General features: G+C 41.8%; 1 protein-coding gene across 3 annotated transcripts in view; it reads right to left on the reverse strand.

The window, feature by feature from the left end:
* LOC119476974 (transcription initiation factor TFIID subunit 4-like) overlaps positions 1 to 19,825 on the reverse strand; it is a 96,410-nt gene that overhangs the window by 19,639 nt on the left and 56,946 nt on the right. For all 3 annotated transcript variants that reach the window (XM_037750724.1, XM_037750711.1, XM_037750719.1), the window contains one exon: positions 10,740 to 10,862. In XM_037750724.1, coding sequence (XP_037606652.1) covers positions 10,740 to 10,862 — 123 coding nt within the window. The remainder of the gene's footprint in view (positions 1 to 10,739; positions 10,863 to 19,825) is intronic.

Here is a 19,825-nt window from a genome sequence, read left to right on the forward strand (position 1 = left end):
AGAGTTTCCATCTCCTCCAGGATGGAGGAAACACAAGCAGGCGCCGAATGGCAAAGCAGCGATTGAGGCGTTTTCCTCTGCCTATCCCTGTGAGTGGTGAAGGCGTAGGATGAGGAGAGTGGGTTTGCACAGCGCGGTATAGCACAGCATGGGGCCCAGGATGTTAGGCTGTCCCCACGTCCCTGGCCAGCAGGCTAGCTAGAGAGCCAGCCATTATCAGCTCGCCTCCATAGCAGCGAGGCGGAGTGAGGGGAAAAAGGCAGCAAATTTCATTCTTCAGAAATTTAATTATATCAAGATTAACAAGGGAGGTAATTAATTTCTTTAAGATGGGTATCTTTAAAGTGCCTGGGGCTCAACTTTGTTGTCAAAACTGTATATTTAACCATTATTTCAGGGCAAAGTTTTAAAGGCAGAAACGAGGGGGGATCTCTACTTTGCCATGAATATGGATTATATAGGGTGTTGTTATCTAAATAGGGAGATTACAGTGTTAACACTAATGTGTACATTTACGTACATATGTAAATATTTAGGAATTTTCAAAAATGAATCATCAAAAATGGGTTGCATCAACTACATTTAAAATAATTTACCAAATTTATGGTCATGATGGATTTTTTTTGTTTTTTTTAGCTTATACTGAGCCCTTAGTGTTAGTCAGAGCTCTAGGCTAAAACCCACTGTATGGACCATGAGCTGATCCGGGACTTGTTATTTTTAAGGCTTTCATGTAAGTGCGTACTGTTTCCTCTCTTCAGGCTGACTTGAGATGTATTGTAGCGATGCAGATTGATGTATTCATTTAGATGGAGCACCATCAGCTAAATATAATTCATCAATATCCACTGATGTATCACAGTTACAGTACAATCGAACTTTATGCAACCAGTGAATTCTACATTGTCTTTTATGGTCTGATTGGTATACGTAGGAGTCCTCTCTCCTTCACTGAGAATGTGTAATTACTGTCTTATTTCTGTAAGTGTGACTAACTCGAAAATTTAACCTAAATGAGTGGTGGAACGTGGACAGCCCATGTGTGTGTGCGTGCGTGTGTGTGAGAGGCTCTTTAAACCGCTGTCCATGAATGAATACATTAAAGCCTGTGATGCTGAGTCAAGTTGACAGTTACCATATATTCAAGAACTAACAGACAACCATGGCGGCTACATTATCTCTTCTGCTCTCTGGTTCTATACATATTTTCAATTCATGTGCAGAGAGCAAGATACAAACGTGTCAGAAAGTAAATTATTCTTTTAACGCCTCATGTCTGTTTTACAAGAAACATCCTGAGAAACATCAACCCGGGCCACACACACACATAAACTGACTGGGTAAGAGAACAGAGACGGTGGGACAAACAAGGATTCTCTTAAATACAAACATGCTGAACTGTCTAAGTATTGGGTCTATTCCATATTCATGTCCATGAAGATTTTTATTTAAATGGTAAACAATGTGGAAATGTGTGTTGTGTGCACACTAAATATCTGAATAGATCTGTCAAACTAAAGAACTACGATGTTTATGATGTAAAGAACTATGTTTTTTAAGCTGCCAAGTATATTTATTAGAAAAATGTGTTTCTATGGACGGCAATGTTGGTTGTTCGGTCCACCATTTTGGTCCAGACTGAAGTAACTATTGGATAGACTGCCATGAAATGTTGTAGACATTCATGGACCCCAGAGGATGAATTCTGCTGACTATGGTGATCTCCTGACTTTCCCTCCAGCGCCACCATGAGGTTGACATATTTGGTTTCTAGTTAAATATACTGACGATGGAAAGATTGTCATGGAATTTGGTGCACATTTATGTCCCCCTCAGGGTGAATTGTAATAACTTTGGTGATCCACTGACTTCTCATCTAGCGCCAATCTGACTTCAAAATGGAATTTTGTCCAATGCGTTGGTAAATGACTAAAAGGCTTTTTGACTCTAAAGAAGACACAGTAGTGTAGTAGTGCTGGTTTGCACTATTTAAGACTGTAAATGAATCAGTGTGCTCCTGTGCCTTTTCCCCCTTGGAAATACCTACACAGCTTCAGCTGTTCTTTGTGTTTAGTGCTAACTACCAGATGTTAGCATGCTAGCAAGCTAAACTAAGACGGTGAACATGGTAAACATTGTACCAGCTAAACATCATTTAGCTCAAAGCACCGCTGTGCCTGAGTCCAACCTCACAGACTCTTGTTTAAACTTACTATTCACGGTGACATTTAATTGGAAGTTGATATTATTTGCTGTTTAACCTTTGATTTACTTCTTCATTGAACTGATATTTTCCATGTATGTTTTATGTCAAAATGCTAATTTCACCTTATTAAAAGCTCTTACTATAACTGTGTGATCTAGTTCTCATCTTTCGAAGTCCAGCCTTTCATGAACTGAATACACGCTATGAAAGGGTTATGTTATAGGGAGATGTAAGACGAAAAGACGGACAACACCCAGACTGGACAACGCAGCGGTAGCGACTTGTCAACCACAAGGTAGCCACGCCCTAAAGCATCCCCTGCTTTATGGTCTATTTGACTCTAAATGGGACCATAATTTACTTCATGAACATCATGTTGTGTTGAAGAAGAGTTTAAACTAGCTATTGAGACCATAAACTCATGTTTACAATGTTTACTGAGGTAATAAATCAAGTGAGAAGTAGGCTCATTTTCTCATAGACTTCTATACAATCAGACTTCTTTTTGCAGAGGAGTCGCCCCCTGCTGGCTATAAAGAAGAATGCTAGAAAGAATGCAAGTTTAAGTCTGTGTTTCATATTTTGTGCATCTCAATACAGAACTAAACGGGAATGGATAAGTGGATGACTAAAGAACAAATGTATTTATATTTTCATGCTAATGCTATAGCTGCATTCCAAATGCTTTAACCCACAGACCATAGTACATTGACCACTGGTGGGTACCACTGTGCTCTGCACTGTGCAGGGGAAGGGAAAGTTGGCAAAGTGCACTGTGCTAAAGCTCTAAGAACGCATGGCATCCGGCCAAGGAGCCCCTGTAACCATTCCGAAGACTCGACTCTGTCTCCTTTGTGTCCTCGCTGGAAACGCAGAATCGCCTCAAGACATGAAGTCAAACTAATATTACAATCTTCTTGACATTATGAAACCAATAGCAGCCTCTCTGTGCCCTCTTTAATCATATTTATGTAGTATGTAGAGAGGGGGAACCCACACAGGAATCCTTATGCTTCATTACAGTCTGATATAAGTCATGCTAAAGTCATTGCGTTCTACTTTGCATCCCACCCTGCATTACTTGAGTGGTGAAATAAATAAATAAATAAAAACAACGGCTAATCGGGGGGTTAATATCCATGCACCCAGCGGACTTAAGAGAAGCCTGCATATTGTTAAGGGCAAACTTGAAAATAAAAAAAGGTATCTTTTCCACTGTGTGCATGGTTTGGACATGGAGAAGTGTAAGAGGAAAGTAGTGCTAGTTAAAGCAGGAGGAGGATGTAGCGAGTACTGTATACTCACACATTACTGCCACTTCTCCTACTGCACCAACAAGCAGGCATGACTTTCTAACCAAACACTTATCCCCAACAGATTGTGGGCAGAGAAGAGGGAAAAGATGGAAAGGAAGAAGAGACGGGGAAGGAGGAGGAGGAGCGAGCGGTTTCCTCCACGCTGTCCCTTCTACTAGCATTCAGTCGGCCAGTCTCTTTCTTAACCAAACAGCCTGGTTGGTCCTAGTCCTCTGAGTCCTTACGCCCCCCCCTCCAGCTCCGGAACCCTCGTGCTCTTGCGAGTTTCCTGTTTGTCTGGTTGAAGACCTGGCCGTTTTTTACTCCCAGGCGGCGCACTGGGAGGGACGCGGGAGAAGGAGAGGAAGGAAAGCACAAGAGAGAAGGACAGAGGGGAGGTTGGCGGGGGAGAAGGCAAAGGGAGAGACACTGAACACTCCCGAGTTGGGATTGATTTACTTCATTAACCGAGATTACAAGTTTAACTTACAAACCAGAGGTCAAAATTTCTCATTAACAAGGGGACCGTGGAGAACCTCGGGGCTTGGAGACCACTCTTATTACTGACTACACATTTCAATCTGTCTTTGATGTTCCATGTCTGCCTTTCTACCCCCTCTTTCCCCCTCCTATTTTTTGGCAGCGAGGTTGATTTTAATTGTAGCTATAGAACAGAGCATAGTTTGCCTGTAAGCCAGCCTCCACATCTGTAGTGAGTGCAGCTTTAGTGATATTGGGTGCAGTCCATAGCTCGGGGCTAATTTTAATGGTCCCCCCCCCTCCCTCCTTCATTGGAGACTCAGATTGTTTTCCACGTGATTCCTGTTAATTTAGCTGGAGGAAAGGGCATCAGTTTTCCTTGTGCTTTTCCCCCTCTCTCCCCATGCCTCTCACTCTATTGCCTCACTCCTTCTTTCTGATCTACAGCCTCAAAGAAAGAAGGTGAAATGAATTCAAATGGAAAAATAGACTGCGCTCACTATTAAATCGCTCGCCTACCTTTTGTCCCTCGCGTTGCGCCTGGTCGAGACAGATATGAGGAGAGGCGGTGTGGCTGCACCAACTGGGGCAATTTTAGCTGATATTGTTGCTTTTTTCTTTTTTTACGTCAACAAACAAAGCTCTCGCTTTGATGTGATAAATGGCCTGAGCGCCGGGATGATAACTCTGAGCTCGTAAATGTGTCAAGGATGTTTCAAAGCTCTGAGCATGTTCAACACTGCAGGACATTGTGCGTCGAGGCGCATTTTACATCGCAGAACCTTTTAATGCTAACCTCAGATGTACCGGAGGAGCCTCTATCTGTCTTTTCATAAAGCTAGCGACACAGGAGTCGAGATGCACCGAACGGGGAGAGGGGAGATCATAACACAGAGAAATCGATGAGGGGAAATGAAACAGTAAAGTGTTCAAATAATGTTAAATGTGCGAAAGGACAGAATATGGAGGGTGTGATGGAATAATCGTTGGGAATAAAGCTCTATTTGACAGACTGTCCTCTATCCACAATTCAATGAACTAAAAATCCATTTTTATTTCCTCTCTGTACAATATACAAATACTGATGTGGCTATAGAGGAGCATAGAGTATATCTATGTATAAGCTGCTACCACCTCATGTAAACTTTAGTTGCAGCAGCACTGTATAGATGCTAATAGAAAGAATTAAAGAAAAAACAGCGTCTCGCAGTGATTTTCTACAGATGTGTTTTTTGGTGCCTAAGAAGTAAACATACACTTGGAATTAAGATATCTTTTTTCAATAGCTCAACACTGTTTAATCAGGCATTATAGTATTAGTGTCCACATCTTCAAGCTAATGTTTTGAGGGCATTTCCATCCTCCTTCATCTGCCCCTTTGTCCCCGCGCTTCATCCCTCCACCTTCTTCAAGGTGGCTCACCCTTGACTTTTGTGCTGAACTTCAAAAGCCTGTATGTGCTGATTGGAGGGTTCGGGGACTACTGAGCTGGAGGGGGGTCTGCGTTGTGAGGCCCCTGCCTGTGCAGTGACCCACCGCTGGGGCCACAGCAGGCCCTCTTCCAGCGAGCCGCCCAGCCAGCCAGCAGCCCCAGCCATTGGCTCCTTGGAACTAATCCACCCTGCGGAGCCCTGTAAGGCCCCCTTTGTTCCCTCCCGCAGACTAGATCAGGCTGGAGACAGACACTCCAGTCTTGACTGGCTATCAGTTTCACAGCCCGTGGCGATCCACATCCAGGCACAGGCCCAAGCCCGGCCAAGCCACCATCAAATTAAAGGTGGGAGAATGGGGGGGCCTGTGGGGGTCGGGTTGCGCGGAAACGGAGCAAAATTGTGTCACCTGAATTCCGTCACAGTCCGAACACGGCGGAAAGGTGGTCCGATGAGGAAAAGAACAAGCGGGAGGAATATTGAAGAGGAGGATTTCAACAGGAGCTCTGCTTCTCAGTGAGCAGAGCAGGATCTCAACAAGGCCATTATCTGGATCCTAATTTGAGTTCTGGCACAGCACTGAAGGGCCGCCTTTGTCTGGGATTAATGCGGAAAGCTCAGGATGCGATGTCAGAGGGAAATAATCAGCATGGGCCCTTCATAACGTTGGCTGCTTGTGCTCCTGGCCAGGGCCCCCCGGCTCATTTCTGTGGAGATGAAATCTATGACAAGCCCCTCAGTGAAGCTAAGAGCAGGCAACAGTCCAGTAACACCCACAGGCCTCCAGGCATCCTGTGACCCCCTTAGAAAAGTCACATTCACTTTGCTCTGGAGAAGGGAAAGAGAACGCCGCGGGCGCTTCCAGCCCATGTGAAATGAAGAAATGTGAGGAGGTGAAAACGAAGTGAAAATAAGTTAAGATTCCTCCTCCGCCCCCTCCGCAATCACTCCAGAGGAGGGGCGCGCTACGACTTCACTTCATTATGCCCCTCTAATTAAACATGAACAGGACATTAAAAAAATATAGAAAAAAAGACAACAACTCCCGCATAATGTATATTCATGTTTATGTTATGTAACTGCATTTGGGAGAGCAGTTTGAGAAAGCAGCTTTTTTTGAAAGCAGCAGAAGGTCGCGGGCTAATACCCATCAGGGTAAAACATTCTGAAAGAGGTTGGCACTGCACTCAAGGACCAGAAGTAATGCTTTTATTTTGTTATTTATGCTGTTTTACCGGGTGCATTACTATGCTCCTCTGCAGCATATTGTTGCTAAGCGAAGGATGTGAAGATGCAACTCGATAAGCAGGTTATTAAAATGACCAATTGACATTCAAAATTCAGGCTTATTTTAGATTCATCATATTTACAGATGAATATGTGGAATTTAAATGTTTCCCCCCGCTGCCTCGAGGGAAATGTGACTGGGTACAGCAACTGTGCATGACTTCATGTATGACCCTGTGCCGGAGAAATATGATACTCAAGTCACTGCTTTAACTCAAACAGGAGACGGTTCTTTATAATACCGCAGTTCAGCTTAATTAAAAACAGACCAGGCAAGTCACATGGGAGTATGTCACCATGCTCCAGACGCAGATATTTCCTACCATCTCTGTCACGTTCACCAACTTAAATTGTGGAAAGTGGGTTATTAGACAGATTTCCTAAACTTGGCTAGTGCTTAACAGGTTAAGCATGAAGAGGATATGTGGTATTAGGAAAACAATGGTTCTAAAAACTAAAGCCGTAGGGGGAAGGGAGACCGACAGAGAGCCCCGTCCACAAAACAAACCCGCTCCCTGGTGCCTCCAGAAAGGTATTGGCTCGTGACTCTAGTCAGAGATTTCAGATTTGTTCATCTTCATCCACTTTGTAGATGAATAAACATGAGAACAATGGTTCAGAGGGCTGCACGCTGTGTCGCCAGCCCACCAGTGCACTTCACAGCTCCCTCACCAAACAGCCTCAGTGGTGGAGAAACACAATCAGCTCGACTCTGTGGGAATAAGGACGCCAAACTAGAACCGGATTCTTACTCGATCGGTGATCTGTGGCCAAATATGAACGTGTAAATCTGAAATAAAATGAAGGCGAGGCATCTGCTTATTCTCATCTGAGTTGTGAATATTAATTTCAATCATTTCACTTGGTCAGCTGAACAGTAAAATATTTTAATGCAGGATGATAGTAACCCACTGTGGCTTCTTTCAAGTGAAGCAGCTCAGGTTCTTTTTCCAACTGTTTTCTCTATTTTTGGGCTATGTAGGTATCTAATACTCCTTTTTACACCCAAAATTAGCATGTATATGCAGGTTTTTTAAACGTGGGAAAACACACTAACAATAGGCAATAAACTCCTTTAAATCCTAGACGAGTATGCCTTTCTGTTTTTTTTTCTGGTGTGTCACGTTTGACGTCACAGACGCGCCGGCCGGCACCAAAAGCAGGGTTAGTAAACAGTGAAAATGTTGCGGTGGTTACTTCTTTTTTATATGTTACTTATTCAGTCTCTCTTTCAAACTCTCAAACCAGAGTTGGTGGTTTTTGGAACAGTGGAAAAGACTAACAAAGACGGTTTTGATGAGTTTTATTGTGTTTTGTGTCGAGTTTGAATAAAGTGTGTTTTACGACGATCAGCGAGGTAAAATGACTGCTGTGTGACTGGAGTCTGGTGGCTTTGAGGAGAGCATATTAACATTGTATGTTTTGTATGGAAATAAATTATAATAATTTTCCAAATCCTTGTTGATTTTATTAATTATATATTCACTTCAATGCGCATCACATAGCACCAAAAAATTGCATTGTACCGGGAATGAAAGCCGATTGTAACCTTTCCTACTTAAGACAAAAGCCAGATGTTAGGGGGGGTTTTATACAGTGGGAAAGGGACTTTATATTGCTTATTCTATATCCTATTTGGGTGCAGTATATTACTCTTTTCCTCTATTATATCCATTGCTCTAAACTCATATCTATTCTTCAGCTTCTGATTTTAACTACTAGTCTGACACAGACTCAACCAATCAACCAGTTATTTATCTATTTACAATGTTGTTAGACTGCAGAAAAAAAAATATTATGGTGTGGTAGATTACAGTCATCAATTTTATCCTTTCACATGTTCACCTCAGCAAACATTAGAGCCTCTAACATGTCAAGCTGTCAGTGTTTTCTACGTGACAACTGACTAGTCAGCCAAAGAGAAAACTGCTAGAGAGGTTAGGGTCACACTCCCTCAGGGAGTTTAATTTGTATTTCCAATCTCCATTTTTACGACATCTGATGTATTCTCAGTCGACTTCATTTCGATGTTCACCTCTAAAACAGTAAGCCTGCTTTTTTACTGCACTATAAAAACTTGAACAGACAAACAAATATAATTTTGGGTTGATCAAAGGAATTTTTGTGTGTGAATTTAAATGAACTTGAAAAAGCATTTAAACAGAAGCCTATTGGCAGAAAGGAAGCCCCACAGAGTGGACTGTGAAGTGATCACATCTTCCACCAAAAGATGCCACGTTATTTTATCAGGAGATGAGGCCAAGACAGCAGCATACAGAGGCTCTGTCTATATAGATAATATAAATTAATGCAATAATATAAAGTAATAATTTATGTTTTAGTTTTCATTTAATTTGTACGTCCATCAGGATTCCGCTTCTACTAATTTTCACTACAGTGTAATCTGAAAATCTTTGCTACTGGCCTGCTATGAGTTTCTTCTGGCTGCACGGAGGTGCTAAACTCGTTTCTGAATCGGTGAAAAATGGTGTAACCAGACGTGCTGCTGAACACTGATGTATAAGAATTCATGACAATAGCTATTAGGCAGATGAATAAAACAGGCGGAAAACTAGAGTAGGTAAACAAGAGTTCCACATAAAGTAAGCTAAATGATCAGGGAACAGTGGGGGGACAACTAAACACAAAGCAGGCTGTCTGTATTGTATTGGGCAGCCAGCAAAGCTAACTGTGATTTTGCCTAATCTCTAACAATACCACAGCCGATTGTAGATTATTGATTAACTGTCCCAGGAGCAATGTCGGTCACTGCACTTATGTAAATAATGTCATGACTACCAAAAAAAACCTTGACCTACAGATGCATGACAAGTTTGGAGCATTCTGTGTATCGTGAGTGATGTACAACACCAAATCTCTCAACAACAGCACAGTAATTAAGATTCAGGAGAATATCCTGCGTTAAAAACAAAAACTTCTTTCAAAGTGTGTTGCTTAAGAGGAGTAACAACCTTCGACCTCCCAGCAGCTGGAATTGGAAACCACTTCTTTACCTTCAGTAATGGATTTCTATTTCTTATTCACTGAGATAGAGATAGATATTCAGTGACTCATTTTTTTTGCATATCTAGCATCCCTCCATGTTTGAACTTACTACACAGTGAGGGATGACAAGGCCATGGAAATTACCATTGAAAACTGTCTACACCAAAAAATATACCGCAAGAAAAAAACTCAGAATAAAGATTTTCCGCTAGCCCGGGGCAAGTAAAGGGGCAAGTAAAATGGCAAATTAATCTAGCAACTCACTTGCCAGATCAGGCAAAAAAAGAATTAACACATTATTTTTACCAGAGTTGATAATGGAAGCAGCTAAGGAGTGAGCCATCTTTCTTCCGTCTCTCTCTGATGAGAGTTGCACCTTCGCTGTACCGATCGGGCACTCACAAGAAAAAGGAGGAGGGTAAAGACAAAGCTTATGAGCTGAAGCGGAAACGAGCATTTCAATTGTCCTGAAAACAGGAGTTTAGTTGGGTGGCGTTAGAGGATGGGGCCGAAATTCCAGATTAATTTATTTAAATCAAGATTAAAGGTTCTCTATACGATATCCAGAGCATTAATATAGCATCAAACAACTATTTGCTTTATAAAGATATAGTGGAGTAATGTCTACCTGAGCAGAAAATGAAGTCACTCTCCCAACCTGACCGACAGCGCCATTGCGGAAGCGTAGCACCCACCCTCTGGTTAACCCCCAGGTTAACACTGTTAGCTCTCTGTTGCCGTTGTTTCCACTGTTAGAGCTCTTAGCATTAGCCGTCGCCATGTTGAAAGCCGTGTGGAGGCAATAGAAATGCTCCCAATCTTGCAATTAGCACCTGACAAACATGACAATTTGGTCTTTGTTGTTATTTGATAACCGCTAATAAAGAAAAGAATTTGTATGGGGGCAAGTAAAAATTGACTTTGGGCCAGTAGATTCCTGAAAGACAACATTAAGGTTGAACCCTGCACAAACAACTATATATGGTCGAAAACAAATTGAAAATCTAGCCATTAAGTGAGTTTAGTTCTTCTTACCTCGGTCCCTGATGGGGTTGTCCCTGGTGAATCCACTTTACGTTTTTTGCGGGGTCCAATGGCTGCTAGTGCTGTAAGGTTGGCATCTCGCTGCCTTATCTGTGCCAGTTCCTGTTGCTGCATCTGTTGAAAACAACACAAATATTAGAAAATAACCGAACCCTCTGCACTATTTATGTAGAGTTGCCTCAGTATCACATGCATATGTTTGAGTTAGTAAGTACATCATGTGCAAGTGGGCAACCTCTGGGTCCTGGAAAGTGAAGCTAATGCGGAAGTGCCTTAAACCTGCATTCTTTCTAATAGCCAGCAGGCGGCGACTCCTCTGGTTGCAGTCTATGAGAAAATGAGCCTACTTCTCACTTGATTTATTACCACAGTAAACATTGTAAACATGAGTTTATGGTCTCAATCGCTAGTTTCAAGTCTTCTTCAATACTGCATGATGTTTATTTAGTAAATTATGTTCCCATTTAGAGTCATATAAACCATAAAGCAGGGTATGCTTTAGGGCGTGGCTACCTTGTGATTGACTGGATGTTGTCCGTGTTTTGGTCGTACAACTTTAACCCTTTCACAGTGTGTTTTCAGTTCATGAAAGTTAATTGTAACATTTTGGTCGTCTAAAAATGTCTTATTCAGCATTCGGTTGTACTTAGCTCCACCCTCTCGTGTCCCGTCTGGTGGCGACGGTCCAAATGCTGGACTTGAGGATTCTAAACGGCAGTCAACAAACCAATGGGTGACGTCACGGTGACTATGTCAACCTCTTGTATACAGTCTATGAGTACAAGGTATCAATATGCACCAGTGACCCAGTGCCATCCTGACAAATTCAAGTGGATTTAATGTCTCTAAAACCTTACAAAAACGTACAACCCTTGATTAATGTATAAATCTAAAACATGTCCTGTATGTGGTGGCTTTGAAGGATTGCCTCAGTCTGCATTAAACAAATAAATAACAAACATTCACAGCAAAAATAACTATCTGTGATACAGAACATCAATAAGCTTGCTTTTTTTACTTGGTGGTACTGACGGTCCCAAACCTCCAAAACACTTCTTTATCACTCTGTATATGAAACCATGACACAATGACAATTACTTGTAGCCACACATGTGACACCAAAATTCGGAATTTCAGATTTTAAGAGCATTTTCCATCAAAACTGTCATATTTGAGAGCGCCGTAAGACCTGGCGAGAACGAGTGAGCGATGAGAGTAGGATGAAAAGTTTAAGTCAAAATCTACGTCTGTAAAATAGAAAGATCTATCTGTCCAATCATGTATTGTATAAGCTCTCCTGAGCCAAAACAAAATGGAAGCCTGTTGTCAGCCATTAACAGCGCTCCTGTCAAAGACCGAGTGTGTGCGCAGTCACATGGTCCAATTGTGATTTTTGCAGTTTGTGATATATAAAGGGGGAGGTTGTAGGGAGGCACTGCCCAAGGTAATGTCATGTCTAGCCGCGGGGCTGAGGGGGAACCCAGCGTCGCTGGGAGCTGCCCTTTCTATTGGGTGGATGTGTGAGGGCCTGGGGCCATGGCACAGAGGGTGTCAGCACTCCCTCCAACATGCAAACACAGTATACACACACACACGCACACACACACAAACACACACACACACACACACACACACACACACACACACACACACACACACACACACACACACACACACACACACACACACACACACACACGCACACACACGTGCCTATCAATCTTGGCCACAGCACAGGGAATGCCTACCCACCAGCTTGCCTCCGTGCCTGCCCGCTGGGGGAGAGAGGCCTCGGTTGAAGCGAACAGGGACAATCAATGTGCGCTTTCATGTCTTTCATGTTCTTTTTATGTTATCTCTCAGCATGTGTGCGCTGGGCGCTGGTGTTTGTGTGAGGCACGTATGTTGTCTGATCGTGGGGAAAAATTTCATGTTACTTTCAGATGGCGCTCTGTAAAAGGTTGCTTTGGTGTATAAAGTCTGATCTCAAATGTGCATGCAGTTGCCTCTGATTTTTCCCTAAAACCCCCCGGGCAAGGCATGCCCTTTAGGGTGTTGCCACTTCACATTTAGCACGGCGGAACTGTTGAAAGATTCAAACGCGCTGACAACACAAAGTAGGGGAAATAATAGCAGTGGTGCCAACCAGCTGAATATCTAAACCACATTTATTTGTCCATTTTATAAAATGGATGGTGGTAAAAAATGGATAGTTAAAACAAATACTACTTAGTGGCAATGTTACGGACAAGTCAGGAATCAGGCTCTTAACAGTATGTAAATGGAGACAGAGGGTTTAAGGGAGTCAGAAACTGGAGGTCGTGGCTGGATGTGGCTAACAGGGTGGAGATGATTATTGCCCCTGTCCATATGGCAAATGTAGCATTAAAGGGATAGTTCGGGTGTTTTTGTAAGTGTTGTTGTATGAGGTTCTTCTCCAAAGTCCGTGTAGTAGTCAGTAGATGACGGTCGGCACGCTCCCAGTTTGGAGAAATAGACAGGAGTACCGACACGGGAGCAAAGCAATGTACTGCTGTGGACGGGGACGGCAGCAAAATACATTTTAGCCACCTAAAAGTAGGGATGGGCACCAAAACCTGGTACTAAACAAGCCCTGGGGCAAATTTTTTTGTTAACCGTTGTATCGTTAAGCTCCGACGTTAAAGATTCTGCTGTTGGTATTGGAAAATTAAGAAAATGTATTTCCTACATTAACGTTATCTTGCACCTTGGATCGCACAAACTCTGTTTCTAATTTGTCGTCTGTTTGTGAGGGGCGGGGCCAGCTCTCTCTGCCTCTCTCCCACTCACACACAGACACACAGAGACCGGAGAAAGTGTGGTTATACTTCAGTCGTGTCGATGCAGACAATGTTCGACGGATACACAAGCAATCTGTCAAAACATCTAGCGAAAGTGCATCAGATACGGGTGAAGAAATGCCCCATTTTTGACAGGCTAGCTCATCCCTCGTTGTCCCATCCACCATCATCACATTATAGTTTTATAATAGTGATTTGTTCAAAACATGACCGTTCCATATACCATAAATAATTGTTTATTTTATTCATTTTACATTTTAATCATCATAAGCGATTTGTTAAAAACAATGCTGTTGCAGTTGCTACACGAATGTTAATTTATATACAGTATATATATATGACAAAATAAAGCAATAATGATTCTGTTATTAATTTGATTATTTTTTTCTCTTAAAAAACAACAAAAAAGAAACGTTAACAGTACCGTTGAAGTATCGGATCAATAAGCAGTATCGGTAAGAGTAGTAGTACCGTTAAAATCTTAACGATACCCATCCCTCCCTAAAAGAAAGACCCACCTAATAAATCAATATCTGTTTAAGCGTACGCTACATTTAGAACATTTTCACCGCTTTATCTTGCCGTCAGACAGCCCTTTCCGACGGGGAACTGAACTGAACGTGAAACTTATCTATGTTCTCTTCAAAGCCAGCAGAGTCCATTAACAAAAACAGAATAGATAGTTCAGTGTCCAATCGGAACATATTCTAAATATAGCATACACTTAAACAGATATACATTTTTTTAGATGGGCCTTTCTTTTAGGTAGCTAAAATAAGTTTTCTTCCCCCGTCCACAGCAGTATATTACTTTGCTTCTATGCTGGCATTCCTGTCTGTTTCTCCAAACTGGGGGCGTGCTGACCATCATCTACTGTAGATAATACACTAACTATGGATAAGTACCTCATACAACCCCACTTCAAAACACTCAAACTATCCCTTTAATGTTCTAAATCCTAACCTTATTAGGCTTTGCCACAAACAACACACAAATCTCTCCAGGCCTGACCTTAAAGAATCCCTCTGCAAAGTGAGCTGGGAGAGAGCGATAGAGCAGGAGAGAGAGAGAGAGAGAGAGAGAGAGAGAGGTCCGCTATCTCACTGATGGCACCAGGATGCCGGCATCTCTGCCTGGCAGTTGGCACCAGGCATGGGCTCCCAGCGCCCACAGCAACTGCCTGCATTTTCAGATTTATGACTGTATGATAAATGAAGACTTCATTTTACCATCTGCAACCCTCCAGTCTGCGTTTCCAGTCGGTGAAACGGCCGCCATGACACTGGGAGACTGATTTCTGATTTCAATCTGGTGCCACTACGCCGAGTCTACCTTCCTTTAATGACCGCCAACTGATACGAGCCAGATTTGGGGCCAGGCTTTGATAGATTTGTTTTCCCTTAGGAGTTGTTTCGACTACCATTTCATCCAAACATTTACATAAAAGTATGTTCATCTAGGCACACACAGGTGGACAAATGCTATGAGGTAGCCTAGTAGCAGTAGCTATGAAGGAATGTGGATACGCGTTGCCTTCAAAACAGTTTCAGCTCTTAGACTGCTGTCATTAACTGTACAGGGTTTGTTGAGATTTAGTCACAATGCCATCCAGCCCCCAGAGCATCTTTTTGATATTGATGTAAATCAAAATTGTGACCTACAAGAACAAAAATCTCTCTATGTTAAGCCATAGCCACAATCGCCGCCAAAAACTGCAAAAGGTCACTACAGAGATTCATCCCAGACTGGAGGAATGCATACATTTGCCAGGTCCGATCAATGGTACCGCATAAATATCTGCTGTTCCAAAGTCACTTAAATACCAGTGCTTCCAGTCTGCCTGTATGCCCTTTCAAAGCACGGAACTGGAACTTGTAAAGTCAAATTATTAGCAAAGGTCAGGAGATGTAGAACATTTTTCAAAGATGCCCGACAGAATCAATCTGCAGCTTTGTTAGAAAGAGGTTTCAGTCTTGATGCAAAAAGAATGTCAGGTGATGAAGTTATGGTCAGTGTGGGGGAATAACTGGAAATATTCTGGGGAAACACTTGTCGCAGTTGCACAAAGCTCTTTTACGGATGTCGAGTGCTTGGCTAAGTGTGTATACACTATGATGGTGCAATGTGCAAGTGCAAACAGTGAAACTCTGAATCTGATATTAACCAGATCAGGGTCTGTTTTCATCAAGGCTTTCAGAATCACTCCTTATCTGAAAATGTGATTACAGCTTAAAATACACTGTTGGATTAAGCTTCTACACAAACTCTCTGCAAGAAGTAAAAGCTCTCTTTTCAGAATAAATGACATCATCCGATGTTTAATAAATATAACATAAATTACCCACAACCCACCTCCAAAAATAAATCAAATCTTTTTTAGGAATCTGAATTGAATATGTTTGATATAATCCAGATCCTGGGTATCAAATTACATGTATTCCTCAGATTGCTCATGTCATGGAGTTATGTCCTGGAAGATTCTTCCAAAATCATATTTAAATAAGACTAAGACCTCTAGTTTGAGGGCAGTGGATGTTAATATTGATCAGCAGCGTAGAAGGCCGGTTTGCAAGCTTAACACACAGCTGCTGAATCAATTCAAAAACTAAATAATGTTATAAAACATCAGTAATATTTTCATTACTGGGCATGTTTTGGTTTTATTGCAATTTACATTACAACAAATACATTTCAGAAAACATGCGTGAATTGGGCTGAATGTGAGCAACTTAAAACAATCAAATCTATTTGTCTATCCTAATATTGTTTTTTTTAGTTACCCGTTTCCCACATTTTTAATTTCTAAAAGTCTAATTTTAAGCTCTGTGCCCTTAATAGAGTGGTAAAAAATGTCCATGAAGACCTAAACGAGAAATAACAGGGCTTTTTCTCAACACAAAAGAAAGAGAATTATGTTCCCTTATGATGCAAAAATGTCCAAAAGACGGCAAGAACCTCAGAGCGCTCTGATGCGCTTGGAGTGAAAGGGAGGATGAGCTGCAGGAGCCATGATGGCCAACCTGCCGTTCTCCGTCTCTGCTGTTTTTTAACAAAGGCTTTTCTCTCCATCTTCCCTCCCTCCCTCCCTCCCTTCCTTCCTCGCGCCTCCCGGCCTGAGGGGCTGCTCGCGGCCCCCCAGACGCTTACAGACAGATGTCCTTGGTAGAGCAGAACACGCTCTGCTTGACGTCACACGCAGCTACGGGGCCGTGAAGGAAGCTACGAGGCTCTCTGCCCTGCAAAGACCACGGTATAAAAGCCAGACCATGGGTTTTGGAGTTCGTCTGTCTCTCCCCCTCCCCCTAAAAAGCTCTGGTCCAACGGCACACAGCAGGGAGCCTCTCACTATATAGACATAACATATGCCACCTTTTCATGAATGCTTTTGCCCCCCTAAAGAGCCTTGGTAGGGTGCATACATCGTAAACAAGGGTGGCTCTAACCTTTGCACTGTGAGCCTATAGGTTGATCTATAGCATATAATGGAAAGTGCTTATTGGAGTATGTTGACAAGAATGAAGCTGCATCTAAATGAATAACTAAAAACATTTAAAATGATTTTAGTATATGACAGAAAACCCAGGGTTAAGGCTCCTGAAGAGACATATTGTATACAAAGTACTAGTTTTACCAACCTATATTTGTGTAATGGTGTGTAGGTGGATATTAGTTAAAATGCTGAGACCAAAACGTTTCATCATTTGTTCTTGGAAACAAAACAGTCTCTTTAAATTATGACTGTACCTTGATTTTAGTTTGATACACAGCAAAATGTTCAGCTCAAACTAACTCTGCTGTTGTGGTCGATACACACACTATAACACAGTGTTAACACCAATAATACTGATATTCAGTGTCAGCAGTGTAAGGTAAAGGCTTGGAGGATGTGACAGGCATTCTATCAACTCAAAACTTCACGTGGGAAAGATAAAAATCAGCATCTTGATTTACAACCAGACGCCTAAAAAGGTTTGTCAGCTGTCAGGTATATCAGAGCAACAGGAGCAGAACAGACAGTTACAGTACCACTGGACATTGGCATCCCAACAGCTCCCCATAAGTCAGCATCAATGTCAGGTGGCAGTCTAAACTATTTCTTATCTACTGTAGAGTATGTCAGTGTGGGAGTGTTGTTCGCCCCAATACGGCTGCTCAAGGGAGGGGCGTAACATCATGTTTCTCTGGTGGTCCTGGTAGTGTAAGACACCGATTGCGCAATCACATCAACGCTGGTTCGAGTCCAACCGTGACCTTTATGGCATGTTGTCTCCCCTCATTTACTGTTACCTCTCTAGCAAATGAATGTAAAATACCACCAAAAATTGTACCTTCTAATATCAAAAACATAATGTATACATTTTGGGCTGCGTGCAGACAGAAAAAATCTACATCACATATGTCCTGCAGCTATGCAGACACAGAAAGAATATATATATTTTTTATGATATAATATTTTTTCCAGCTATTAACTATAAATCAAACCAAAACTAGTAACCCCGTAGGAGTGTTTAATATTTTATTAGTTTTAGCCATGCTAGCAGCGTGGCTCTTGGAATGGCAATGTTGGTCTGTTGGTCGGTCCACCACTTTGGTCCAGACTGAAATATCTCATTAACTGTTGGATGGATTTCAAAGAAATTTTGCATTCACGGCCCCCAGAGGATAAACCCTTACGGTTTTGATGATCCCCTTCCACTTTTCCATCTAGTGCCATCATCAGGTCAAATTTTCAATCATGTTTTCACATTAATTGTTCATTATTCCCAATTTGCTGACAAACAACTTGACACAAAAACAAAAGAATTTGTGCACATTGGTAAATATTGGTTATGACAGCATAAAAAAATAACATTGTTTCATCTAAATAAAGTTCTTAGTAAGTGTGTACGCACGAGTTAAGATCGAATCTGTGTGTACAAATATGTCATGAATGAGGCCCAGTGGAATTTGTCAGATGAAAGGGAAGATATTTTTTCCCAGCTTCAATACCAATTTCAAATGCCGGTATATCCGAAACACATCTTCTTGTGCGTGTGATTCCCACTACTTAACGTGAGAGTGCGTGGACATTTCACGTATGTGCTTTATGCAAGTCTGTAATCCATGGATCTCATTCACCTGACACCCACATGGCCGACATTACGTGAACATCTGGGAGCCGCATCTCGAGGCCTTTCTTCATGTGAAGTGCCTGGCAGTTAGTTTGCTGCAGGGAGAAGCGCCATTTGCGGTAACCAATCAGGTTTCACTTCTCCATCTGCACTCAGACATCACAAAGAGACGAGTTCAGCTCTGACCTGCTAATGGAGGCGAGTCTTTGTGTTACAACTGGATATAGAAGCATGTCTGACTTCATCAACAGAACGCAGTAATTACACGTGGCAGCATTCTTCAAGATAAAATAATTAATATATGATAATATACAGTATGTGTCATGTCTGAATTGAATTGAATATACAGTATACAGATATATATTTATTTATGGAATATATACAATGGAGTCATAGATTCAGTGCAGCATATCATTTCCTGCCATGTATACCAGTATATATTGATACTTATCATAATAACCACTTTGTGTTTGCACTATTGTGCGGATACCAATCTTCTTGAATAACAGACAATAAATCCGTTGAGATAGAAAATGTGCATTAAAGATGCAAAAAAAATCCATTTGGAATTCTGTTTCATCATCTTTTTTTCAACGCACATAAATCTCCTTAAATATTCAAGTAAATCTGTTTATGATGATATTATTTTACCTATGGAGATGAATTCAAAATACATGCATGGAGCTAATAGTCTTGGCTCCGAGTGCTCCGTTTCCTCTGAAGCTGAGTATGTCAGAAGCGTTTCCAGGGCCAAGGACCAATTATTCAGAGCCCTCAGTCGTCCCTGGAGCTAAGGTCATTATGTGAGTGTCACTATCATGACCCTACGGGTCCTCTTCATCTGCAACTTATTTGCAGGAATTAAACAGCGTAGAGGGAGACTGTGTGAAAAACAGGGATAAATTGAAAGTGTCTTAAAGACTCAACGCTTTTACGTTGAAGTAAGTATTATTTTTATAAATAATAACATTTGCGCTTCACATTTTGCCAAGGAGCAGTGTTTAATGAAGGAGCAAGAAATCAGTGTTAAGCAGATTCTGACGGCCTTACACCGGGAGAGTGGTGATCATTAAAAATACTGCTTATCTAAGGGAAAATTTCCTACTTTAAATGTTCTCTCGCTTTGTCTCATTCTATGCCGGCG

This window comes from Sebastes umbrosus, chromosome 2 (genome assembly GCF_015220745.1).
Source record: "Sebastes umbrosus isolate fSebUmb1 chromosome 2, fSebUmb1.pri, whole genome shotgun sequence".
Classification (NCBI taxonomy): domain Eukaryota; kingdom Metazoa; phylum Chordata; class Actinopteri; order Perciformes; family Sebastidae; genus Sebastes; species Sebastes umbrosus.